Source organism: Coregonus clupeaformis, chromosome 24, assembly GCF_020615455.1.
Source record: "Coregonus clupeaformis isolate EN_2021a chromosome 24, ASM2061545v1, whole genome shotgun sequence".
In the NCBI taxonomy this organism is placed as follows: Eukaryota; Metazoa; Chordata; class Actinopteri; order Salmoniformes; family Salmonidae; genus Coregonus; species Coregonus clupeaformis.
This window is the reverse complement of record NC_059215.1, coordinates 43335585-43363527: the sequence shown is the minus strand read 5'-3', so window position 1 is coordinate 43363527 and position 27943 is coordinate 43335585. Positions and strand designations below refer to the sequence as shown.

General features: G+C 43.9%; 1 protein-coding gene across 8 annotated transcripts in view; it reads left to right on the top strand.

Moving 5' to 3' along the window:
- Positions 1–27943, top strand: part of LOC121538564 (IQ motif and SEC7 domain-containing protein 1-like) — a 201836-nt gene that overhangs the window by 147661 nt on the left and 26232 nt on the right. For 4 of the 8 annotated variants that reach the window (XM_041846699.2, XM_045207215.1, XM_045207217.1 and 1 more), the window contains one exon: positions 27458–27710. In XM_041846699.2, coding sequence (XP_041702633.2) covers positions 27458–27710 — 253 coding nt within the window. The other 4 variants (XM_045207221.1, XM_045207219.1, XM_045207218.1 and 1 more) reach the window with 4 other exon arrangements.

Here is a 27943-nt window from a genome sequence, read left to right as displayed (position 1 = left end):
TGGATTTTTTTCCACGCCATGTTGCGTTGTGTACTTCCCTCCCTTTACTAGCCACACCTCCTCCCTCGTTCTCTCGCTTGTTCTTGCTCTCTCTCTCTCTCCATCTCATCAAGACATTCTTTGTTGTCTTGTTGCCTTTGGGGGAGGGGTTTTGTTTTTCTGCTAGAGATCGTAATGAAGCACAGAATTTCCTTCAGGATCATTAGTCAGAATTCACAGAGTTATGAATCCCAGGTGTTTTCACCACATTCCAATGCATGTTTATGCGCTGAATAAAATGTTACAAGGTAGGTAAAGATGTTGGAAATGACAGTGCACAACACTGCTTTCTGCTCTGTATTCAGCATGGTGTGGTAAAGCGAGCAGGGATACTCTGTTGCTGCCTCTAAAATATGATTTACCTCAAGATCAACCCTCTGCTTAAAACAACTTAACATTGTGACTGCACAAGTCAATGTTGACGTACTTAACCTCCAGAGCTAGGGGCCGATGAAGTGGGCTTGTCACCCTCACACTGGCCCTCCTGTTCAGCTCTCCTGGCAGTAAAGACTGGTCTCTCGGCTCTATGGTTCTGCTATGCGTCTATGGTACACGTGTGTGGAAAGGAAAGGGTAATATCCTAGCTGTCAGGGAGGCTGGTGTGAAAGCACAGAGTCATACCTGTGCTGTGCCTGTGTGGTTTCCTGTGTACCAGTTTAGTTTCTCCTCTCCTCTAGCTCTGGCTAGCACCACCATGGAGAGAGTAAACTCAGAAGTTTTTTGGGATTGTTCAGATTTTCTTTTTATCTGCTAACTTTTTATTACGAATAGAGGAATCTAAAAATGCACTGGGTGAGGCATATTTCCAATTGGAGACCTTCCTATCTAAAGCAGGACTTCCACTTCCGAAAGTTGAAGCGTATCCTTTTGGTACAAACATAATCCCTTTTGGGTTGGACTGCCTCCACCGAAGTCTGAACAGCCCATCCTTTGTTTAAAAACGAACATGAAATCTAAGACAGGAGAATAACAAGCGTTTGACTAAAACAAGGAGATTAAGGGGAAAGTGTCGTGAAGAAAGTCATGTAATCTCTGTCTCCACAGTAGATACTAAGGTTGTACATTGTGAGAAAACAGACTCCACCTTTAGAGAAAACACTCTGAAATGGCTCCTGTTGGTTTATGTCATTCACAGATTACATTGAGGAGTGTCTGGTGCCATTTTGTGTGGTATCACAGTGGGAAAAAAGCAACTTTTTCTGAGTGACACCTCAGGGTTGGAAGAAGGTCATTGGATTAGAATGACTGCGTATCTTTGATGACCATTTCAGTTTGGGTTTTACAGTAGTAGCCACAGCTGTCCGTCAACTGGAGGAGCTGAGGGATCAGTGAGGGAATATGAGAGAGGGGGATGGATTTCACTCCTGTGTGTGTCTGTTTGGCTCCTTGAATTCACAGCTGTGTATCCCCTTATTCTGGTCTGGGGATATTCAGACTGTAGATGAGGCCTGCTACCCTTGGATTGATCAGAGTATTATCCTCTGGTTATCCTGCAGGCTAGGAGAACTGAGCTTGGGGGCTTACATTTTACATTTACGTCATTTAGCAGACACTCTTATCAAGAGCGACTTACAGTTAGTGAGTGCATACAATATTTTTTAATTTTTCATACTGGCCCCCCGTGGGATTCGAACCAGGATCTCTAGTGACAGTGCCTTAGACCAGTGCCTTAGACCACTGCGCCACTCGGGAGGTAGTAATTCAGGGGCTATATATCACACTGCCCAGGATAAGGCCGAGACAGCGGACAGATTGACTCTCTGGCTGTAATCCATTTCTCCGTAATGACTGTAATTTTTGTAATTCATTCTGCAGAACCTAATTGGGGTTGGAGTGTTGTGAGCTGAGCTGTATGTTGATGTTGATGTATTGTGGGTGTGTGAATGTTGTGTGGTTTTTGCTCATTCCGAGCAAAGGGATTCCATCCCTATTGACTTTCAATAGGATGTCGGATGAGATTCAGGAGATTGTGGTTCTGAATGGATTTAATGGACACGAAACAAAGTTAGTCTGTGTCAGGTCGTTTGTCGTTGATAATTGTAAATGAATCCATGTGTCCTACATAGGACTATCCCCCCTTCTGGTAAATACCTTGGCACTATCTCAAACTGAAGCGCCCGTGGCATGGCACGGGTCATGACATGCAGTTCTCACAAACTTCAAATGTCTCCGTTCACAATATAAAAAGAGTCCTATCCTTCCTATCAGCTTGGAGGGTTTTTGTGAAAATGGAGCGATAGTAGATGTGCTGACTTGCACTCTTCCAGGACTTGCTGGAAATGAAGTATGAATGGAATGTGCACACTCAGGACATCTGGTTCCACTGGAATGTGTCGACATGAATACAATTCTTAACACTCGTGACCTGCAGAAAAGTTGGTTTAGCTGCTCATTTTCACAGAGCAAAATAACATTCAGTGAGAGCAAAAAATAAAGACTGTATGACTGGTCAAATTGTAGTTGCCCAGATGAAGAATATATTTTTTTCAAAGGACACTTTGTTTCCATGTTGTTTTACTTAGTGACCTATTCTGTGTCCATTGCTAGCTACAACAAACACAAGGCTTTACAAATGGAGGAATTTCAGCAGAGGCTAGGGACAAAAGTCATGATTAATTTATCTCATAATTTCCCCTTCATTGTTGAGATGCTTTCAAGCAAACCTTTCAGTTAATATTTAAATACTAATGGTCCAGGTCCCTTTGCAGTTGGAAAAAAACCACAAACGTCCCAGGTTACCATTACCAGTAAACTGATAGGCCTACGCTGACAGTTTTCAGAGGTACATTCTGTGTTAGGGGTTTGGACTTGGTTGTTGTTTTCCACTCAGATTTGCAGAGTTTTGGAAAAGAGAGGACACTAGAAACTGGGCAGGATTTCCTTTAGTTAACATATTTTGAGGACCTGACAATGCAGTTTCCCCAAACACCAAAACACTTCTTTCAGGGGTCAAACTATAGCTATCTGGCTGTCCAATGGAAGCCTGTCCTTAGGCCTATAGTTTAGTTTCATACTACTCCAGTGTTTGTTACAGTATCATTATATGAAGGTCTGCTGGACACACCTTTTGGGATCCCCACTCATACATTTAACATTTTTGTCATTTAGCAGATGCTTTTATTCAGGGTGACTTACAGGAGCAATTAGGGTTAAGTGCTTTTCTCAAGGGCACATCGACCGATTTTTCACCTAGTTGACTCGGGGATTCGAACCAGCAACGCTCTGTGGCTTGTATGAGCCTCTTTTATTAGGTGATTATGTCACTCAGTGCTAATCACCTTCTCGGTCATTATCTCGACTAGCGCCATGGCTGCAGTCACTCCAACAGATGGCCTTAATCATTTAGTACAAAGCACTTTCTCCTAAAACAACTTTATGGGAAATGAATGATTGTACTACAGTCTACAGCCAAATGAGGAGGTCGTTAAGATGAAAAATCATCCGTGTTCTACGTTTCAGAAGGAGCACAAAGTAGGAGAGAGAAATTATAAAGTAATTCAGCACAGTTCTCATACTCTCAACCTTTGCCTGTGTCCATTTCTGTGTGTTATTTATTTCTCTTAAAGAAAACCGTGTAATATACAGTATATTATTTGGCGCAGGTCTTTGACAGTATGACACATCCTCTAGCCTCGCCACAGGGCAGGCCATGTTTTTCTCTGTCTGTATTTTCCCCTAATCAAAGATGGAAAATGTATGATGCGGCAGGCAGCATGAGAAAGGCTTGCTTTATGCCCTGTGCCAACACAAACAATGGTCAGCGCCAGTGCAGACGGCCGGACAGGGAGGTGCTCCTCTTCGGCTCAATAGCCCCAGTGTCTCTGGCCGAGGGGCTGGGATGCCACAGAGACACAGTGGGCACTGCCAGGCCAGGGTAGGGGAGGGGAGCACACAGTGGGTTAGCAGATCTAGCAGACCTCCAGCAGAAGCCCAGGGCTGAGGGAGCAGACTACAGAGAGCAGGAGAGGGAGAGAACAGGACACACAACAACACAGAGGGAAGGTCTGGAGAAGTGATTAGCTGGCTGTGGTTGGGGAGGTGAGTGAGTGAGGGGGAATGTGAGGGGCTCTCTTTCTCGCTTACCCTTTTCAACCTCCTTGTAATACTTACATCGTACGTACATCCTTCCAAAAATAATTGTTTATTTTTCACCTTTTGACTCTCTGATCACTGATGTGACTAACCAGTAGTGCAAGCAGATTAAACTGACAACAGCTGTTATGTGGAGCCTACAGTCAATTTGCTCAAATAAACAGCATCATTCGATTTCACTTTGCTTTTGTGTTTCTAATTTGATTGCATAGGCAGACGTGCTTATCAATGGCCCAAAACAAACACAGGCCAGTTATTATATCAAGAGCTTTTCTACTCACACAGTTTACGCTTGGAGGACAGATATCAGGTTTCAATCTATTTTTAGGACCGTCAGAAGCAGACCATTTTTACCCTCTGATGTATCAAAGCCATTTGAAAATCCATTTAGGAAGCAGACAAAGGAAGGAGAGCCGAGGGAGGCGGCTTTTACAGCGTTTGGCCTTCGCTTTACGGACGGGGAGTCAGTCTGATGATGGATTGGTCACTATGGTGCCGTTAGACCAGGAAGCAGATGTCAGCTCACAGCTGTAGTTGGGTTCTAAGGGTTCCACAGAGTTTGGCTGCTGAAGGATAGTCAGGGAGTTCTCCATTTTATCCTCTAGATTAGAAATGTGTTTGAAATGTACTGCAGATGTTTTATTGTGGTGAGATACAGTATTGCAACTGACTGTACTTCAATTTTTCCAGTGCCAGAAAATGATGAGGCTCGTTTGATCATGTTTTGAAATTGAAAACGTGTAGGCCTGCCATATACTTCTTTGGGTGTTTGATGTTTTGATTAAATTCAACCTGTATTTATTTAGAAATAAACATCAAGCATTCTGTGAACCATAAGCGGTTAAGTCAATTGACCATCTTAACATGACGTAGCACACATATGCCTCTATGCACTGCTTCAAATAGAATGTTGCACTAGTAAAAGCAGGTCAGTGTCTTTTTTCCATCCTGTGGATCTTTGAATAACTCTATCTTCTTGATTCCATCCTCCCTCCTCCTCCCACCATTGTCACTGAGATGCCTGACCTCCTTGTCCTATGACCTCATGGTCATAGCTTAGCTCTCCCTCAGGGTCGCTGTGTGTGTGGTTGTTTATAGAGAGATAACAGAGATGACTGCAATGCCATCTCTGGCCCTATCACTCTGGAGCAGGAATGGGCAACCGCCCCCCTTTTGAAGGCCCTCTGATCGGGGTCTCAACTTAACATTGCGAGTTAGAATAGTAGAATACACAAGGTGCAATTTCAAATTGTGGTTGTGCATCAGCAGTTTTTCTGTTGTTATGTCAGTCACTGATAGTCAGTCAACTAGCCCATGTCAGCAAATGTTGATTGCTGAATTAGTTTTGCGGGCAGTTATCTAAACTTGTTATGGTCGAATTACCGGCTGTGGGGCCCCCATTGATTTTGTTAGTCAGTCTTACTCAGATATCATATTAAAAGCTACAAACATTTCTCTCCACCCTATGGCAAAATGTGTAGAATTGCAGGAAATTAGCTGCAAAACATTTTCCTTTCTGCCCCATGGCACAATGAGTAGAATTGCATGAAAAAAAATCAGACCCGCAAACAACTGCGGCCCCTCATGATGAGTGCTGATTTTTTGTGGCCCCCACCCCGATCAAAGTTGCCTATCCCTGCTCTGGAGGGAGGCACACTGCAGGACCTGGATGTCTATCGGACAGCTGTGTCATGCACTCTGTGTAGCTAGCCCTTAACCACGGATCTAGGATCAGATTACTTTACCCCAATCCTAATTTAGCCATTAGGGCGATGAAAAGACATTTGTCCCTGCACAAGTGGTTAGGGATAATTCTGTGTCATGCACTCCAGTTGCCATTCTGTGTATTTATATTCTCAGTGGTCACTCACATTGGGGGTAATCTGAATACAGTTCTGTATGTAATGGCCGACCATTAGGGATACTCTCTGTAATGGCAATACTCTAACTGAGCCTAGTAATGTGTCATATATCCTTGTTGTGCCCTCCAAGTAGGCCCATTTCAGTGGAATGTCATCACTGAGCATTACACAAAAACAATCTTCTACTAGATTTTGTAGCAAGACAAGGCATTACAAGACGAAGGTCATTGCCATTGTAATCCACAGAATAACAGCACCACAGTCTACAGTGGGCGGCAGGTAGCCTAGCGGTTAAGAACGTTGGGCCAGTAACCAAAAAATCGCTAGTTTGAATCCCCGAGCCGACTAGGTGAAACATCTGTCAATGTGCCCTTGAGCAAGGCACTTAACCCTAATTGCTCCCGTAAATTGCTCCGGATAAGAGGGTATGCTAAATGTACCAGCATTCTCTGGGTAGAGGTGGTGGTTTATTGTTAATTTCCCTGACAGTGTGTTTACCACAGTGTGTCACCTCCATTCTCACATGGCTCTATTTTTAGCACAGCAGTACTGTGCTGAAGCATGGTTCTGTACAGGGGCGGGGCTTGACGAGACTACAGTGAAATATGAGACCTGGTAAAGAGGACTGAGGGAAAACATTTATTAATGGGCAAACATAGCTCTAGTCCATTCCCAATAACACGAGGAAAATAGGGTTTTTCTTTTTTGAATAAATCTTATTCAAAATGATTCACGGCTGTAATGACTGCCAAAGGTGCTTCTACCAAGTATTAACTATAGGGTGTATAGACATACGCAATCAACACATGCTTATTTTTTATTAATTTGGAAAATGTTCTATCATTTTTCTTCCACTTTTATAATGTGGAGTAGGTTGTGTAGATCGGTATTGGGGGGGGGCGGCTAATCTGTAGCCTGATGGTCTGGGGTAGACGCTATTGTACAGTTTGTTCGTTTTAGCCATGATGCTCCTGTAATGCCCGCGTCTGAGTAATGGAAGCAGGAAGAACAGGCTGTGGCTCGGGTGGCTGAGGTCCCTGGTGATCTTATTGGCCTTCCTGCGACACCTGGTGCTGTAGGTGTCCTGGAGGGCAGGCAGTGTGCACTCAATGGTGCGTTCGGCTGAGCGTACCACCCTCCTTTAGTGCCTTGTGGTCAGCGGTAATGGAGTTGCCGTACTAGGCTGTGATGCAGCCAGTCAGTATGCTCTCGATGGTGCTCCTGTAGAACGCTGTGAGGGCCCTCTGGTAGAGGCCAAATTTCTTCAACCTTGCTGTCGTGCCTTCTTCACCACGGTGTCCGTGTGGTTTGACCATTTCAGCTCCTCTGAGACGTGTACGCCGAGGAACATTTTGACCGTCTCCAAGGCAGTTCCATTGATGAGGATGGGGGCGGGCCCAGCCTGGTTCAAGTCCACAATCAGCTCCTTTATTTTGCTGACGTTGAGGGAGAGGTTGTTTCCTGGCACCATACTGTCAGAGTGCCTACCTCCTCTCTGTAGGCCGTCTCGTCGATGTTGGTAATCAGGCCTACTACTGTCGTGTCGTCAGCGGACTTGATGGCATTGGAACTGTGTGAGACCACACAGTTGTGGGTATACAGGGAGTACAGGAGGGGACTGAGGACGCACCCTTGTGGGGCCCCCGGGTTGAGGATCAATGTGGAGGAGGTAATGTTGACTACCTTCATCACCTGGGGACGGCCCGTCAGGAAGTCCAGGAGCCAGTTGCGTAGGGAGGAGTTCAGTCCCAGGGCTGTGATGCTTAGAGGGCACTATGGTATTCAAGGCCGAGATGTAGTCAATGAACAGCATCCTCATATATGCATTCCTCTTATCCAGGTGGGTGAGGGCAATGTGCAGTGCAATGGCGATTGCATCATCCGTGGATCTGTCGGGGCGGTAGGCGAATTGGGGAGGATCGAGTGTGTTGCGGAGGGAGGAGGTGATGTGATCTTTGACTAGCCTCTTGAAGTACTCCATGATGACGGAAGTGAGTGCTACGGGTCGGTAGTCATTCAGTTCAGTTATTTTCTCTTTCTTGGGCACAGGGATGATAGTGGACATATTGAAGCAGGTGGGGATAACAGCCTGAGCTAGAGAGATATTGAAAATGTCTGAAAACACATCAGCTAGCTGGTCTGCATGTCTGGGCCGGCAGCCTTTCAAGGGTTAACACGTTTTAATGACTTAAATGTAGAACGTACGCACATAGCCCTCCTTGTCCTCAGGGGCTCTCCTTGGCAGCTCAGAGTAGTTTTGCTCGAAGGTTGAGAAAAAGGTGTTAACTCATCCGGTAGGGCGGCGTTGTTGTCCACAACATGACATGACTTTGTCCCATATACTTGTCTTGCCATCTTGATCGAGCTGCATAGCTTATATTTGTACTGTTTAACTATACAATTGTCCCGGTCACCTTGCTGTGTTTATAAGCAGCATCTCTCTCCTTCAGTTTCCTGACAAGGCTGCCATCAATCCACGTTTTTTGATTCGGGTAAGTTTTGAAAGACACCACAGGTATCACATCATATATGCATTTTTTTTAATGAATCTGTTGACTGAGTCAACGTATTCATTGATGTTATCCCCAGAGGCGACCCGGAACATATTCCAGTCCACATGATCGAAACAGTTTTGGAGTATGGATTCTGATTGGTCAGACTAGCGTTGTACAGACCTGACCACCGGAACATCCCTCTTGAGTCTTTGTTTGTAGGCGGGGAAGAACAAAATGGAGTCATGGTCAGATTTGCCGAAAGGAGGATGGGAGATGGCCTTATACCCGTGTCGAAAAGACGTGTAGCAGTGGTCCAGCATAGAATCTCTGTGAGTTGGACTGTCAATGTATTTATAGTAATTCGGGAGCACAATTCTCAAATTACTTTTGTTAAAGTGTCGGTTTGGGGTGGGATGTACACAACCATGGTGGTAATCATTGAGAACTCTCTCGGAAGGTAAAAAGGGTCACATTTGATGACAAAGTATTCCAAGTTGGGAGAGCAGAAGCTCAAAAGTTCCTGTACGTTTCCCCCGTTGCACCACTTATTATTCGTCATAAAGCAGCACCTTGTATATAATCTGTTTAGTTGTATATAATCTGTTTGGATGTCAGAGGAAAGCCAAGTCTCAGAAAAACAGAGTATGTTGCAGAATATGATGTCCCTCTGGAAGGAGATCCTCGCTCTGTTTGTCAATTTTATTCACTAGTGATTGAACATAGATGGGACTGGGTGCAGCAGCTCAATGCGGCATAATTGGTCGTGTGCAAAAAAAAACAAGATCACCTTAGTTCTCCCGGCAGCCCCACATTTTTAAAATTTGCGTTCTTAATTGAGGCACGCTAACTGTTGTTTTGCTGCAGTGAGAGACCGAAGGAAGAAAAGCAGCCCATTTATTTTGCTTACCGTCGCGGATACAGTATACTGTCTCCATTCTTTGGTGCCATACAACATGACAGACAAATTCTCCCTATTCTAAACTTAAAGAGCTTAGGCATTACTAACGGATGTAGAGACACATTTTCAAAACCTTGAGACATCACTAGCCGATGTCTGATGATCTTTGATGGTTCCGTGAGGATCCCGAAGGCAACACATCTGTTCCAACTTTGCTGCCAGCCAGGATTTGATTTGATGAGCAACGCTGCATATCCTTTCATTACTGTCAGTCCAGCCCATTTATACATCTGTTTCCAGCTCCCTGTTAGACACAGGGATCCTTTTTTCCCAGTTTTTACTTTTAACGAGATCCTTACTATTCACTCCAAATATCCCAGGCCCCTACTTCTCTGTTAAAACGCTGACGTATCAACCAATGACATCGCCAAGCTAATTGCTTCCAGACCAGGCCGATTTTTCATTTTCTTTTCCATTTCTGGTGCAGCGCTTACCGGCTTTGGCTTGCGAAAGCAGATATGAGAAATGGTGGATGACATCATGTAGACAACTCTTTAATATACAATACAAACTCTGTGAGTGGGTCTCAAGGAAACTAGCTATCGCTTCAATGGAAAAACACTTGATGTCTCAGGAATCTGCAGTACTGTAGCAAGATGCCCGTTTAACATTTTAATTCATATTTTCGTTTCCTTTTCTGAATGTAAGACTTTCATAACCCAGTATTCTTCGTGAAGTGCTTTTCTTGCTAGTCTGAAATATGGAAATGGTCTGTGAAGCTAAAACATATATGCCATACAGTGGCGATATCCCCGATCTACTACGGCTCTTCCCAAGGCCAGGAGAGGCAGGGAAGAGGGGACAGGAGAGGGTGATGGAGTATGAGCTGAAATGCAGGGAGGCCAAGTGCAGTGAGTTGGGGAAAATAGGGTTTTTTATGAGCAAAGAGAGGGCCTCCTGTTAGAATTCCCAACCATGACATCATTCCCATGGAGAGAGACAGAGGGGATATAGAAGGTTTTCCACACATATACAGAGAGAGATGGAGGATGTGAACACAGAGGGTGTGTTCAGTGTTTAAAAGTGAAGACTTTTCTTGTACCCAAGTTTAACGGTGCTAGGATGTGTGTTTAGCTTAGTTTATTTAGTGAGATAGTTGAGATTGCTGTGGGGAAAAATACACTTGTCATTAGCAAACAGGATTTTTTTATGCAGATCATCAATATAAACTAGAAATAATAGCGGTCCCAGAATCGATCCTTGATCTCTAGCCACATACTGAGAAAATCCTGATCTCCAGATTACTTTGTTTTTGTATTTATTATGGCTCCCCATTAGTTCCTGCCAAGGCAGCAGCTACTCTTCCTGGGGTCCAGCAAAATTAAGGCAGTTCATACCATTTTAAAAACATTACAATACATTCACAGATTTCCCAACACACTGTGTGCCTTCAGGCCCCAACTCCACCACTACCACATATCTACAGTACAAAATCCATGTGTACGTGTGTGTATAGTGCGTATGTTATCGTGTGTGTGTATGCATGTGTCTGTGCCTATGTTTGTGTTGCTTCACAGTCCCCGCTGTTCCATAAGATGTTTTTTTATCAGTTTTTTAAATATAATTTTACTACTTGCATCAGTTACTTGATGTGGAATAGGCTTCCTTGTAGTCATGGCTCTATGTAGTACTGTGTGCCTCCCATAGTCTGTTCTGGACTTGGGGACTGTGAAGAGACCTCTGGTGGGGTATGCATGGGTGTCTGAGCTGTGCGCCAATAGTTCAAACAGACAGCTCGGTGCATTCAACATGTCAATACCTCTCATAAATACAAATAGTGATGAAGTCAATCTCTCCTCCACTTTGAGCCAGGAGAGATTGACATGCATATTATTAATATGAACTCTCTGTGTACATACAAGGGCCAGCTGTGCTGCCCTGTTCTGAGCCAATTGCAATACTGGAATAAGCAATTTCATAAATGTGTCAAGTGCAGTGTCTGTTTGCTCCTCATTACACACCACAGACCAACATATATTCTTTACATCAACAACATAGGAATCACTACAAAACTTATTGTATGACCTCTTATACACAATATTAGGCCCAGCCTTTGGAACTTTGGTTTTCCTAGATATTGCTACTATATTGTGATCACTACATCCAATGTATTTGGATACTGCTTTCAAACAAATCTCTGCAGCATTAGTAAAGATATGATCAATACATGTTGATGATTTCATTCCTGTACTGTTTGTAACTGATAACCTGAACCAGGTTGCAGGCACTGGTTACAGTTTGAAGCTTTCTCTTGAGTGGGCAGCCTGATGAAAGCCAGTCAATATTTAAATCACCCAGAAAGTATTCCTCTCTATTGATATCACATACATTATCAAGCATTTCACACATTATCCAGATACTGACTGTTAGCAATTGGTGGTCTATAGCAGCTTCCCACCAGAATGGGCTTTAGGTGAGGCAGATGAACCTGTAGCCATATTACTTCAACAGTATTTAACGTGAGATCCTCTCTAATCTTCACAGGAATGTGGTTCTGGATATAAACAGCAACACCTCCACCATTGGCATTTCTATCTTTTCTGTAAATGTTATAACCTTGTATTGCTACCACTGTGTCATCAAAGGTATTATTTAAGTGAGTTTCAGAGATAGTCAGAATATGAATGTTATCTGTTACTAGCGAATTATTGATTTCATGAACCTTGTTTCTTAAGCTACATATGTTAACGTGGGCTATTTTGAGCACTTTTGTTCTGGGATGCTTACTTGTTTTTATTGCTTTACTGGGAAGCTTAGCAGCAGTAGATGTGCTCATGTTCTTTATGTTAGTGCCGGGTGAGCCGCATACAGTGGACTTCCTCCTAGGGCACACCGGCTCAGTGCTAACAGTATAAATCTGGTTCTTAGGCTCATGATTACTGCATACAATAGCTGTAGGATCAGCAGAGGAATTCAGGGCAGTTATAGGGACATACATTAGGTTACTTATATTGTGTCTACCGACGCCCCTGGTGTAATGTACATTTGCTGAAGCATTATGACAACTCTGCGTCACAATGGTAGGGATTAGCTGAGCTGGGCTTGGGTCATTGATAAATCATTGTCTCAACAAAGCCTTATAATGCTGTGAAAGGATCCAGGAATCCAAATTATTTGGGTGGATCCCATCCTTCTAAAACGTGTTTTGTTTCCAAAAGGTATCGAAATTGTCAACAAACGTTACACCCATTGAGCTACAATAATCATGTAGCCAGTTGTGAAGAGCAAGAATCCTGCTAAAGCGTTCAATGCCTAGCAGAGAGTCAATCAGCTCTTTTAAAATCCAGTTTCAACTGTTCAGAGCTGCCCTTCATAATGTCATTAAAACCCACATGGACTATGATAAAATCGATTCGGGAGCAGCTTAGTAATGTCATTTACTCGAGCTCCGGGATAGGACATTGTTTTTGCACCAGGAACGGTCACATTTCTTACCATGGAGCTGCCCAAAATCACGGCTGGCGAGAAGGACGAGGAAATCCGCCCACTCCCACGCTTCACAGGATTCGGGGAACCCTTTATGGACGGAAGAGAGGCAGGATAACTTTAGCCCATTGCTCCCGGCGCCTGGTGCAGGCCTCCGACAGATGGAGAAGCCCTGCTTGATCCAGAGCAGGGACGGAAGGTTGCCGACTTCGAAATCGTAGTAGTAGGCACTGTGGCCGCAGACACAGGCACCCCCAGCGACGAAGGTGCAGGAAGATCAGGCTCCAGGATGGCGAAACTATTCGTTGTTTGTATCCACTCCGGGCCTCTCGTTGGGAGTGTAGACTGCTTTGCGGGAGGTCGCTGTCCTCGGCTTCCATGCGATCATCGTTGATTGCCTTTCTCCTCATGCTGTGCTCCTTCGACTCCGCTTTCAGGTGGGGGAGCTCCGGGCAACACCGGCCGGTCGGATAACGACAAACGAGAAGGTGGAGATGCATTCAACAAGCGCGAACGCCGTCCAGCCACCGGTGTAGAAAATGTAAACATTCCACTCTGCGTTTTCCCCAGTTTCTTCTTCTTCTTATTGCTGCATTGGAACTCTGAGTGATCCGGTTTGTCCCGAAACAAAGCGTAATAGATACAGCTCCTACAGCGCTGGAACCGTTCATTTAGTTCTCCAGACAAAGAGGGCTCCATTGCAAAACTCATCTGGGACCAACTTCGTTAGCTTGATGGCTAGCAGCTTAGCGTCTCTGTCAAGCAGGCTTCTACCTGTCTATTAAGCGGGATTCCGGGACAAGAAATAGCGGTCCTAGCTGTTAAAAGCTAACCGCGTCGTGGAATCCACACAAAAACAAGTTCTGTATTCGTATTTAATGAATAGTGGTTTTGTTTTAATAAAACATTACAAACAGTACATGTCTTCAATACACAGATAAAATTACCAAAAGTTTGACTTGCTTAAAGGCATATGCCTGTACTTGCATATAAAACTCATTCCCCCAAAATGTTGATCGACCATAAGAAAAGTGATATTCTCCAGCCCTTGTAATCATTGCTAACGAATCGAAGTGTCCTATGATAATGCAGCCACCCATCTCAACACTACCAGACTGTAATGAAATCCTCCCCTCATATCTATTCATGTCTTGTTTCCAAACAAATGTCAGCAGGGATAGAGTTTATTTATTCATCCCTTGTGATGAAACAACAAAGTTGTGACTGCCGCCGCAGCCCGCGGGGCTTTGATAATATTCAGGACTCATTTGAAATTGCTGGTGAATGCTTAGTTGCTCTCCCCTCAGGTTTCCTAATGCGTCTGAATTACAAAATAATGAGCCTTTAAATTTGATTGAAGGACGTTTTAAGATGCTGTGGGTTTTTGAAACCGTTTTTCTCCTTGGTGTGGGTGTTTTGTTTACTGTCGATTGGAACTAAACGGGGTTTCTAAACAGTGGAAAGACTGCGTGACAGGTGATTCCTGTAAGTCGAGTCGTGTCTCCGATGCTGTGCAATGTGTCGACAGCTGTACAGCAGCACCACGGGTCTGGGTCTCAGTCATCTCCATCTGAAATAGATCCTTAGACAGTCTGCCTTCCTACTTCTGCAGCGGCACAGCCATCTGCTGTCTCTATAACCTTTATCTTCCCCACCCGACGCTCAGCTCAGCTCACATACACACATGGTAAAATATGCACATTTTGTTCCTTGTGTGCTTCCTTCTATTTCTCTCTCTGTGTCGGTCTCTGACTCCCTCCCTCTCTGTGTCTCTGTCTCTCTTCTCTCTCAATCTTCTGTTTGAAGTCCCAGATGGGAAAAGGGGCCAAAGGAAGCAATAATGTTGTCCACGGGGAGGTCCAGGGTCCAGGCTTGTAATTAGAGGACATCACCACCTTCCTCCTGAGACGAGCACGTCAGAGATTGGTGTCCCCATTAAACCTGACCCATCTGGGAATCATTCTCCCAATATTTCCGGTGCCTGTTGTCATTATCCCCCCAAAATACCCCTGACTGGGGGCAGTTTGGCCTAGTCCCCCCATGTACCCCAAACCCCCTCTCTCAGAGGGGTAATTGTTCTCTGGCCCTGTCCTGTTAACCCTACGGAGCCTAGAGAGCACAGCACACCCAGCCGGGTAATTGTATTACAGCAGCTCACGCCTGACTGACACACTGGGTTAACTAAGCCATATTTGAGTTACGATTTTTGCCCTAAAATGACTCATTCCATGATATGCAAACAACCTCCAATAGATGGCGCTGTAGCCTGGCAGCGCGCTCTGTATTTGGGCCTACAGTCAGATTCAGAATGCACTCAGTCTTCATAGCACCTTCATTGCTTGACGGCTTTTGACGTGAAAAATGAGTGCTGCGAAAATGAGAAAAGTGGACTCTGAATGTAATGTGTTTAAAGAATGGACAGCAAAATATTTTTTTGCTAATATTGGACATAAGGCGGTATGTTTGATATGCCATGAAAATGTTGCAGTTTTTAAGGAATATAATCTAAATCATCATTTTTCAAGCAAGCATGCTAAAAGTGTGTTAAAGTTGGAAAATGTTGTCAAAGTGGTTGTAAAAGTGGTCAACTTTATACGGGCAAGGGGGCTTCACCGTCAGTTCATTCAGCTGCTCAATGACACAGAGGCAGAGCACCAGGACTTGTTGTACCATTCAAATGTGCACTGGCTATGCCTGGGGAAAGTATTTAGCCGTGTGTGGGAACTGAGAGGGGAGATGGGTATGTTCCTTGATACGGTTGGTAAAGCTGATGACTTCTCCGAGTTGAAAGACAGACTGGCTGGGCGATTTTGCTTTCGGTGTGGACATATTGGGGCATCTGAACGATCTAAATGTGAAACTGCAGGGAAATTGTGTTTTTGTGCATGAACTGTATTCCAACATGAAAGCATTCAAGGCCAAACTTATGTTGTTCTCCAGACAAATGAGCAGCCGGTCTCTCGCTCATTTTCCGACACTTGCCGCAATGAACGCGCCCACATCGCAGTGCCGCACTGAGACATACAGTAGAACTTTGATCGACCTGCATGCTGAGTTTTCCTGCCACTTCTCAGACTTCACCAAGATTGAGACTGAGCTGGAGCTTGTATCATGCCCCCTGTCTTTCGACAGTGAGAAAGCACCACCAGACACACAATTCAATCTCATCAACATCCAATGTGACAGTGCTTTGAAGGAGAAGTACAAAACAGCAACAATAGACCAGTTCTATGGCTCACTGAATTAAAAAAGTTTCCAAACATTAAAAAGCACGCCCAAAGGATGCTTGTTTTATTCGGGTCCACATAAGTGTGTGAACAGTCATGAAGTACAACAAATCCCGTCACAGGTCAAATTTAACAAATGACCACTTGTCAGCTGTTCTGAGAATCTCTACATCAAAGATGACACCAGACTTTGATGCCCTTGCCAAGAGAGGTGACCAGACCCATTGTTCACATTAAGACTTGAATAACCGTGACTGGGGTAGGCAAGGATTATGCTTTTTCATGGTGATGGTTATGCAGTGAGAATTATCCAGCAATGCACTTGGATACAGGTAATAACTAATCAGTCAGATTTGGGCTGAGGTGATTGGATAACTGTAAATATGGCTCACAATGGAGATGATAATTGTTCCTTAATATGCTTTATGTGTTTGTTTTTTACACATCTGCTGTTACATTTTGCATGTCTCCAGTCATATAATATATATCTATTTTTAAGTTTGCATATTGTGACTGTAAGTTTGATTGTACTTGATTGTACAGGATCTGTTTGTGTGTTTGACTGTGTCTGTGATGTTATAAATTATATCAATTTTGTGAAAGATTTGTTCACAAGAAAAAAGGGTAGAGATGGTACAAGGGTAGAATTGTTCTGCAAGCATATGTATACCTACAGTACACTAGTAGTTGCGTGACAATGTGAAAATAAATAAAGGCTTCACATATTTTGTCACGCATATAGTATGTGGCCCTTCACTTGGTTTCAAACACTCAATGTGGCCCTTGAGCCAAAAGGATTGCCCACCCCTGCTCTATGTGCTGCTCCATTATCTAGAGCGTGAGAGAACTGAATACAGACATTACAAAGAATGCCGAAGAGACATCTTAAAACAGGAAGATGAAAATATGAAAAGGATAGGTGATGAGAGAGGGTTGGAGAGAAAAACAGAGAGGGGTATAGATACAGAAAGGGGACTGTACACTAGCTCTTATGTCCTATGGGATTGCATTAGGGATATAGAGAAAGAGAGAGAGGAAGGCTGCTAAGTTCATACTAAGAAAGCCCTCTCTCTCCCTCTTTTTCCTCTTGTTGTATATATCCCAACATTCTGCTGGACCCTGAAAGGCTCTATTAATAGAGGTGCTTCCACTGCTCGCTCTCTCTCTGCGTCGGCCAGCTCCTCTCTTCCCACTTACATTCCTCCACTGGGCTGACCATGGACTCCAAAAGAAACCAGTGAGCTCTTTCTCTCTCACCCCTTTTCTCTTTCTGCCTCTGTCTTATGCTCACTTCTTTCACTTCCCTCTCTCTCTCTCGCTCTCTTTCCCCCTATTCGCCCAACCTCTCTTCCTCCATCCCTTCCGCTTTCATGTTTTTTTTTTTACTCCCTCAGATAGCATGACTGAATAAGACTTCCTCTATCCTCCTTTTGGTCCAGGGTCATTTGTGTTCTCCCTTCATGCCATTAGCTGGAGGAATTCCATCCCCTTTCCTCTCCCTAGCTACAGCACACACCCCCTTCCCTGCTCCCGCCCCCCTCCATACTGCGAACAGGCCAGCGAAGCAGCCCCCCCTGTCTCTCTCTCTGCCTCCCCCCCACCTCACACACACACACACTCAGAGAGAGAGAGAGAGAGACCTCCATCAGTGGCTATACTGACTACCTCTGCCACTTAGCAGTCACTGCTAGCAGCCTGCCTGCCATACATAGGAAGCTGCCTTGAGAAGGCAAAGCAATGGGAATATTTGCTGCTAACGTGGAGCTACACCCAGAGAGCTAAGCGATGGGACTGTGTCCATCTGAGAGGTATCCATAGGCAGTAATGGGGACTGGTAGAGAGGGCTGGTAAGGCCTGGTCTTGCGACTGCTTGCCAGCATGTGGTGTTTGCACTGTAACTCAGAGAAGAGCCAGTCCTTACTGGAGCTGGACAGCTGGTAAGGCAGGGCGGTATGGTGGGTGGGTGTACTGTCTGAGCTGTTTGTCTGTACACTTTGTCATTGGGTAAGGTTATCATGGCTTGTGACAGGGGGAAATGTTTCCTGAACAGAAATGTGTTTTGGTGTGTCTGCGTGCTTGTGTGCGTGTGCAACACAATCTCTGTATGCATGTTCTGATATGTGTGTGACATGCTGAACATAGTGCTATTCTAGTGACGTGCATAGACAGGGTAGATAACTACTGTTATCTTACAGTAGTGATAATAGGGTCACGCTAATTAATTCTGTGCTCCCACTTAATGGAATTGCATGCAGATGATATTGGGGTGTGACCTTTTGATATCTACTCTCCTTTTGTCAAAATAGACCACTTTCACTTGGTGTCTTTGCATACCTAAATAGATTGATAATAGCTTTACAGAATGTGTTACAACAATACTGCTACATTATAGTGCCAGTGTAACTGACATGTATGTGTGCAGTATGTCCGCCCATCATGTGTTGAAGGCCATTCCAGTGCTGTTCTCTAATGGCTGGATCGTCAAGGGCAGGTGCTGAGTGTGGCGCGGCGGCAAATTGAATTATTAATTACTGAGAGAATGACAGTCTGGCTGTTCGCATCGCCACTAGAGAGACACATGACAACTGGCAGGCTCAGGTTCAGACAGAAGCCAGCCAGCACCAGGTCTGACTGGGCCTGTGCGTTGGTGGGGTGAGGGCTGGACTGTAGCAGCCTATATGGGGAGTACTTTGTGGATGACTGCCGTAGTGACTAAATGAGTGGTCTGTGGATGACTGCCATAGTGACTAAATGAGTGGTCTGTGGATGACTGCCATAGTGACTGTTGATGACGCACCACCGGCGAGCCAAGTCGACACTCTTTCGAAAAGGGACTCATGTTTTTTACTGCATCCGTGCTGTGCCTGTTAATATGTGACTGTTGGTTTAATACAGAATGGATTTCTTAATAATATAAATGCGCTTCATTAATCAACCCCATGAGAGTTTTCAATCTGTAAATCAATCAGGTGAGAGTCCATGATGCGGAACGCTGGACTCATTCACTTACAATGGAAAGTAATGCATAGAGAAGGAAAATAGTGCTTTACAATGGTGAATGATTGGGCCTCGCATGACTAGTATAGATGATTGTGTGCCTGTACACAATAATTTGTATAATAGCATCTCATGACGTTAATACCAAGTGCCTATTTGGCAGAGGGGGTTGCAGACACTGACTGACATGGGTGACCATCGCTAGAGAAGGTACTTGCTATTTTTGATTTGACTCTTATTATTGATTTCGATTATTTTACCTCAACGTTGAGGGAGCTAACACAAACGCATTTTGCTGCACCTTTTATACCTGCTGTAAACTGTGTAGGTGGCGAATAACATTTTATTTTTCTTCACAGTATTATTAGCATCTCTGTGCTGTACATTTGTGGACGGTTAGGGATGACGGCATTGGACCTGTCATAGCCATTAATAACAGTGGATCAGACCGACATTTCAACTGACCTTTGTGGAGCTAGATCTAGGTTAAAGTGACTGTGTGAGGCCAAGACATACAGTAAGTTCCGCAGTGATGATTCCAGGCTAAAACTATTTACAGTAGAAGCATGATTCATCGCTAGACAATGGCAAAATAGGTGTTGCAACAGAATTGTCAATTCTGGGTATCAATGTTGCTGCAGGCCAGATGAGACCGTTTGCACCAGAGACTGCGTGGGACTGGTGTTCTGTCTAGACAGTAATTCCTTACTCCTGATACAGTGTGCCAACTTTCCTGCTAGCTCAGCCACTGAATCTGAATTAGTTAACAGTTAAAATTGAGAAGTCAAAATTACAGTAGTTAGAAGACTGTGATGAGGCAGATGTCGACTACATAACGTCTACCGGAAACTCTCTTAACGATCCCATCAGATAACTTGGCCAGCACAGCTAGCCAGTTTCCAGCTGTACTACGCTGTAAATTCCAATCTGGTTCTGTATACTAGCTCTCCTTTGTGAGCTATTTAAAAAGATCCACAAACACGATTCTTGGACCTGAAAGGAGAAATGTTTCAGAGTGTTGTTCAGACAGCTTTGTTGTTTTTCTAACACTGCACTTGCACTACATTAACTTGCTGCTGTGTTGTCTGCTTGAACTTTGACCTCCGAAACATTCCTACACATCTGCGTCTTTGTCGACCACTGTTTGCATTTGTATAGGTAGAGAGAGAAAACATCTGGGTTTTTTTGTGTTTGGAGAACATGTGCTGGTGGTCTACTTGAGAGGGCACTCCTTGTGGTGTGAGGGTGATGGGTGTGGGTTAGGGACTCTAATGCCACAGCTAGGTTCATTGATTCAACTGACTTATGGTGAGATTTCTTCCTTATTGTTTCTTTTACAGTACAAAAGGCTAAATGAGAAAGGGAGTGACATTCTGCCATACAGCAAGCTAAACATATTTACATTTTACATTTTAGTAATTTAGCAGTCTCTTATCCAGAGCGACTTACAGTTAGTGAGTGCATACATTTTTTTCATACTGGCCCCCCGTGGGAATCGAACCCACAACCCTGGCGTTGCAAATTCCATGCTCTACCAACTGAGCTACATCCATGCCAGCCATTCCCTCCCCTACCCTGGACGACGCTGGGCCAATTGTGCGCCGCCCCATGGGTCTCCCGGTCGCGGCCGGCTACGACAGAGCCTGGATTCGAACCAGGATCTCTAGTGGCACAGCTAGCCTTAGACCACTGCGCCACTCGGGAGGCTATTTCACAGATGATGAGAAAAACACAGACTGTCATACATTAATTAAGGAATAAGTTGTGTATGAACGTGTTTAACGATACAGGAATAGTAAACTAACAAACATTTGACCAACTGGGGACACTTTGTCAGTCCCCAGTGGGGTCTCCCCACAAGAAAAAGGCTATTTCTAGGGGGTTTAAGGTTAAAATTTGGATTAGGGGTTAAAGGTTATGTTTAGGGTTAGGAGTTAGGTTTAAGGGTTAGGGAAAATAGAGTTTTGAATGGGAATCAATTGTGTGTCCCCACAAGGTTAGTTAAAAGTGTGTGCGCGAGCGTATTGAAAAGGTAAGTGCTACACTGGAACTCCTCTTGCGCCAAAAACTCCAGCCTGCACATAATTACCAGCCCGCTATTCCCAGAACTTCCGTGGATGTGACTCCTCTTTTCCAGAATGGCAGGAATTTTTCTCCCTCTGGACTGTGTGATGGAATACGCTGAAGCCTATGCATGTTTACCAGAATATGCAGAGAAGGAGGGAAGGAAGGAGGGAGAAGACCCACCTCTGGGCCCCCAACTGAAAATCCCTACCAGCTGAGTTGACGCACTCCTCCAGTCCTTCCAGACCAGGCAGAGAGCTAGGGGGCTTTAGGTCTGGCAGGGGGATCTTAGACCACCATTCCGGCTTCTAGTTTGCTAATATAATAAAAGACAAGTCAAACTTTATTTAAAGTGATGTGGAAAGCAATATGGATATCTTTTTTAGGGGAGGTGTTTCTTATATCACTTTATTCATTACCTTGCCATTGGTTTACCTTTCTTTTTGGTGGTTTGTTAATCCCCATCTTATCTGATTGGCTGAGAAGGACAGTGGATTTGTAGTCATAATCCCCATTTTATCTGATTGGCTGAGAAGGACAGTGGATTTGTAGTCATAACTCAAATAACGAAGTGGAGTCTGTAGATGTGTTGTTCTTAAAAGATCTCTCCCGGAGTGACGTCATCTGAAGCCTTGCTTTCCTCTCCTCCTCCTCTCTCCCTTCTTTTCACCCTTCACTGCAAGCTGAAACATCTGCTCACTAAAACACCGCTTTTTCTTCCTTCCGTTTTTTCTGGTTCTTTTCCCGCCGTCATGAACAACTGAGCTGAGCTTTCTCTCCTTACTTAAATTACACCATTTTGGCGGCTGAAGTGGGAGATGTGCAGAAGGAGAGTGGGTGATGGATGGAGCTGGAGAAGTGGAGAAGGAGAGGATGAGGTAAAGAATGCTGGTGAGTGACTTCAGTATTCCATGGAAAGGGCCAGCGCAGTAGAGGAGAGGGAATCGTGCACTGTAAACCACTTAGCTACTATCTTACGCTGTACATGGCCTGACACAATGAAGAACAAACCACCAAAAGCTCTTACACTAGCTTAAAGAAAACAGGTTCTAAATCTCTGTAGCAAAGCTTATTTCACACAGGATGAGGAAAAATAAGTCTTTGTTTATGTGAGAAACACAGGCAATATCATACAGCAATAGGTTCACTATAACACGGTTCAGGGACTTTATGATCAAATCAAACTGATTTGTAATGCCCTTTCTACATCAGCAGATGTCACAAAGTGCTTATACAGAAACCCTGCCTAAAACCCCAAACAGCAAGCAATGCAAATGTAGAAGCTATGTTTATTCGGTTCGGTATAGTCTGTTATGCCAAATAAACCACCACTTCCACTATTCCCCTGAAATGAATATAAGGTATTGTTATCGCTGGTCTGTGGTGCTACTGTGGCAGCATGCTAGGTGTGCTTGCCTCTCACTCCAGGGAAGGGTGCATCATCACACAGTTTGCCATGACAGATGGTCGGGGACACTCGTCCCCACAGCGATTATGCAAGAAGTGTGATTTCACTCTGTCACACTGGGTTTGTGTTGGTGCTGCATGCAGTAAATAGGCCTCTGTGTGTATTGTAGCTGTAGCTAGCTGTCTGCAGGTCTAGATGGTCTAGATACTGTACAATGTGTGTATATCTAATGTCCCAAGAGAGCCGGTTAGCATTTGCTTACTGTCAAGGTAGCCTGTGTCACCATGCCCTTATGTAACCCTCTGTGTCTCAGCCCAAAAGAACAGAGAGTTGGAGAAAAAGGGGGGACTTAATGTTATCCACTTAACCTGTCACAGGAATCTACTCTGATATAGTCTGTTGAAAAATTGGTGGGAAAGAAAGCTGTGGATGGAGTATAACTATGATTTATGCTTACAGTATTGTCTTGCTGTGAAAACAGAGTTATTAGTACATTCAATTCAATAAGGTGTAGCCTATTTATCCCCCAAGGGACAATTATTTTTGTTGGGCTGAAATTGTAAACGCAGACAACGTATAACAACATGACACATACTAGGACTGACTCCATTTAGTCAACGGGATCGATTGTTTGGTCAATAGGCTGTTGGAGATTTCTTTCTTGTTTTTTCATGGTGCACAACACACCTGTCTGATTCGCGCCTGTCTCAGAGGACTAATCCATTGCGGAGGCCTTGGGGATGGCACAATCCATCACTGTAAGACGTGATACTGAACTTGTATATGGTTATATTATGTCAAAATAATTGTGCAACACTAATGAATCTAATATGACTTTAGAACAAATGCGCTTTCTCCCACGTTGGATGCGGTCGCTGTCCGCGGTTCTGAAACATAATCTTCAGTGCGCCGTAGAATTGGCGCCTTTCCCTATGTTGCTATGTGCATAATAGCAAAGTTAACCAGCATATTAGGATTGAGAACATTGCGGCGGAGGAAGCAGCAGCAGAGACGAGGAAACAGCCCTTGCCTTAGCCTAATTGTCTAAGAAAATTGAAGAGAAAGGAAACCCCAACTTAATTAGGTCTATAATCAATAGCCTAACTGTAAAATGTGCCTGCCTTTATAAATCATCCATATATATATACAGAAATAACACAGATCTTGCTTCTGTTGCCTGTTTGAGTGTTTGTTTAATTGGCTACTGATTCTGTGAGCAACGGCAAAATGTCGGATAAAGCAATTTCACAGATTCTGCTGTTTTTTTGTCTTTGCTATGCTGTAATAAAGGCTTTACAATTTGTTTCCGTTACAAAAGACTGGTATTACTTATTATTTAGTGTTGTTTACACTGTTCCAAACAGGCAGAACAATACAATTGTAATCTAACAGCACCTGTTTCTCACACATAATATGCACGCAGTCCTCGCTCCTATACGCTCCTTTTTCTTGATCTCCTTATTTTTATTACAATTATTATTATGATCATCATTATAATAATAAGTAATGTCGTTATCATTAGTAGGCTTTGTATAGTAGCCTTGTATAACCGCCATTGAGCTGTAGGCCTAAGAGCGTGTCCAGTTTAGTCTTAATACCGTAACTTACTTAGGCCTATATTTCAATATATAGGCTACTGTATCAATCAATCATTCATTCGTTCATGCCATCACACAGCATATGAGACCTTAATGCTTTGAAATACAATCAAGCATTTTAGTTTTGCAACTGTTTTTAGTCTGCTCTAATAAAGGCTTTATATATCTGTTTTCCCATTAGAACAGACTCTCTGTACACTTATTTATTTAGTGTTTAAACTGTTCCAAATGGTCAGAAAAAAATATATTGTAATCTAACAGCAACTGTTTGGCACACATAATACTCACGCAATGCTTGCTCCTGTACCCTCCTGTTTCTTGATCTCCAGTAGTTTCCACAACTAATTCAAATGTCTTCCACAGATCTGACTTCCCCTTTCCCTCCTGAACAACCAGTAAACATTCGCCCGTTTCAAGTTTATTTTTCTCGTCCTCCGCATCCATTTTGCTGTCACGTGTTACTGTGTTCGGAGATTGTTATAACCAATTCATTGATGTGATTATGATAGGCTATAGGTCAGGCCCTATTGGTCACATGCATGTGATGCTTAGATGTTTCACGTAAAGAGAGCAAGGGTTGAGGGAATAAGGAATGTTTTTCCTAAACAAATTAGTGATTTCGGTAACAGAACTTTTCAGTCAGAAACAAGTAAAAAACTAAATGGCTGAATTGATGTTGCAGCTTCAGTACAGACAGCGCAATAAACACTTGCTGTGCTGTGGTGCCTTTTCTCTGCAGTAGGGAGGAAAGTGAGACAACGTGCGCCAGTAACACAGGCAATCGCTGTCATTTTTTTTTTACACAGTGTGACTTTCTTGAGTCATTTGTGTGTCTTAATTATTTAACCAAACAGTGTGCTTAAAGCATTAGACAAGCTCAGTGCATATGTAGTTGATTTTATTCAAACACATAGGCTGTCTGTCTAAGTTTAAACATTTCGACCAATCGATTGGTCGAAAGAACAGGACGACTCTTGGTCAACCAAGATTTTTTGTTGTTGTTGGGGACAGCCCTAATACATACATAACCGTCACTTAAAATTTCACTGCAGGACTCTAGTTTTCTGCAGTAGTTCACTTGAATAGCCATTCTCTCAGGATTCAGCTAATCCCTCCACGTCCCAGGTGGCAGCCTGGCTGTCTGCTGTAGAGCCACGTCCACCAACATGTTTACAGAAATCACACTTCGCTGTTTGGTTGAGAGGCTGTTGAATGTCTAAAACGAATACAAAGGCCTCCCAAAGCACAATGTGTCCCTTTCAGATAAGTTTTAAACTGATTGAGCTCCATTGACGATGAAGTGTCTTTGGCCGTTTCCTCGATGCCTTTCATGTGTTAACCCCTGTGACTCCTTAGCTGTGGTATGCATACGTTAGTAGTGCTAGTGCCCATTTATCAGTCAGAAGGCCCCTACATTTTAATCAGGCAGTTGGAGGGTCTACTAAACCTTTACTGAGGGTGTAAACATGGCGTCAGTATGTGTTTGGGAGGCAGAAGGGTGTGTTGTGAGTATTCTATACAGTTACTGTGGTTAGACTTTAAAAGTAACGACATCCCACTATAAGGCTGGAAATACACTGGTCATGGTCAGGGGATTGACACTGTAGTCAGCTGTGACTCTGACATCTGTTTTTTCTAGGTCACATGTTATAGGGAAACAACCTTGTTTGGTACTTTGGGTGTTGTAAGATGAGTCAAATTCACTAATAGTCTGAATATCAATTTCTATAAACAATTGTGCAGTATCACTATTTCTCATTTAGCATATAATGAAAATTGGAAACATCATTGCTAAACTATAAAACCATTGCTAAAAGTCACACTGGCTGTAGTTTGTATTGCAACTTGAAGATTAATTTCCTTATTTGTAGTGTACAACCATAAACAAATCCTCCTGGCTATAACTCTGTAGTTGGCAGTCTCCTGTATGATGAGGGCCGCGGTTTTATGTACCTAAGAAACAAGGGGTGTATCAGGTGTACACTAACAGGTGAGGTCACTATTCAAACCACAACACATTCTGTGTTAAAGTGAAAGCACCCATGACAAGAGTTAAGACAGGAGTTACATTGTGAAGCCACCTCCCACTCCCATACACCCTTCCACGTTGACTCATTGAATCGATGTTCATTTGTCGGTTCCAAATTATTGTTAACGTTTGATATATTTACCTTGTCGCCGTGTGCTCAAACTGGACTTTGGAATATTTATTGTACTCACTTTAGTAGAAGTGAGGCACCTATATGCCAAACATGATGTAACTGTCATTGGTCACTGGTTGACCTTTGAACTGCCTGGTGCAGACTGAGTTTCCTGGAGGAGCTGCTGTGAGTGTGTACTCGACTCCTGTAGACAGTCATGGTGGACAAGGCATGGAGGAAGAGTTGGCAGTTCATCGAGAACAGGATGTCTCTGCGTGTGAAGAAGCAGTCTTCTCCCACTGTTGAATGTAAGAGTGAGTGAGTACCCTCTCCTGTTTGACTATATGCTGGGTTGAAGGGTTGCTCTGGTTAGTTTGTTGATGCTCTACTTCATTCTTACTGCTGTGTGATCGTGTTTTTATCAATATCCTGACTGTGTTAAATTTATTCATAGAGATTGGGTTGGTGACGTGTTAGAGAGTGAATAGGGCCGTTACAGTCATATTTCAAATAGTAATCAAGGCAGACCCACTTACATGCGCTTTTAATCAGCGCACAGTGTTGAGAAGCTGATGTAGGCTGTGTCTAGAAATATAAGTATCAGCACTTCTGAGAAACAACTGCCGTATTTACCCATGTGAGTCGTGTTGTTGCTGAATGCTGCTTTACCACCAACTATGCAGTATTGGCTCTTTAATGAAGTTTCTAAACACACAGGAACACGGACTTCAGCCCTCACTGTTTCCATTGGCTGTTTTCATTTAGACATCCACAGCTTAGTTGGAATTCATGCCGTGGGTACTTCATTCGTAGACATTTCCTGAACTGATTCAGCAGCACAGTGTTTAAAGTAATATACACACTATGAAATAATGACAGTGCCAAAAGAGTACTGAATGGTCAATGTTGGTGGTGATTACCGTACTTAATAGGTTCTAGAGTAATAATGGATGAGATGCCTACTCAATTTGTGTCAGTGTGGGATGAGTATTGAGAGAGCAGTGGATGAGCACAGGCTATAAAAGCTTTGAGTGACTGTATTTCTCTGTATCATTGCAGTCTGGTGAAGGCTGAACACTTGAGTAACTGTATTTCTGGCTGTGTAGTCGCAGTAGGCTAACTGCGTATCTCTTTCTCTGTGGCATTGCAGTGTGGAGGGGGATGCACGGCCCAGTGAGAGCGACGGTGGAGCAAGCTACAGGGGTCCAGTGATAAGCCCAGACCGCTTCGAGGGCCCCCTCTACGGCCACGGGGTGCAGCCGGGCCCCCAGCGGCCCCCCCGCAGGCCCAAGCTCCAGCACTCGCAGTCCATCCTTCGCAAGCAGGCCGAGGAGGAGGCCATCAAACGCTCCCGTTCGCTCTCCGAGGGCTATGAGCTCTCCGCTGACCTCCAGGACAAGCAGGTAGGGTATCACTGTTTCATTGTCTTCAGACCCACTTATCAACATCTATACAGATGTCCTAACCTATATACTGTATGTCCTATATATACACTTATAAAGCCATTTTGCACAAACTCCCACATTACCTGACATCTTTAATTATCCATGAAGTACGAGTTGCCAAACCAGATCACAGGGATGGCTAACTCTGGAAATTCCGTCTGTTGCTACAGACTTTGGAAAAACAGCTTTTT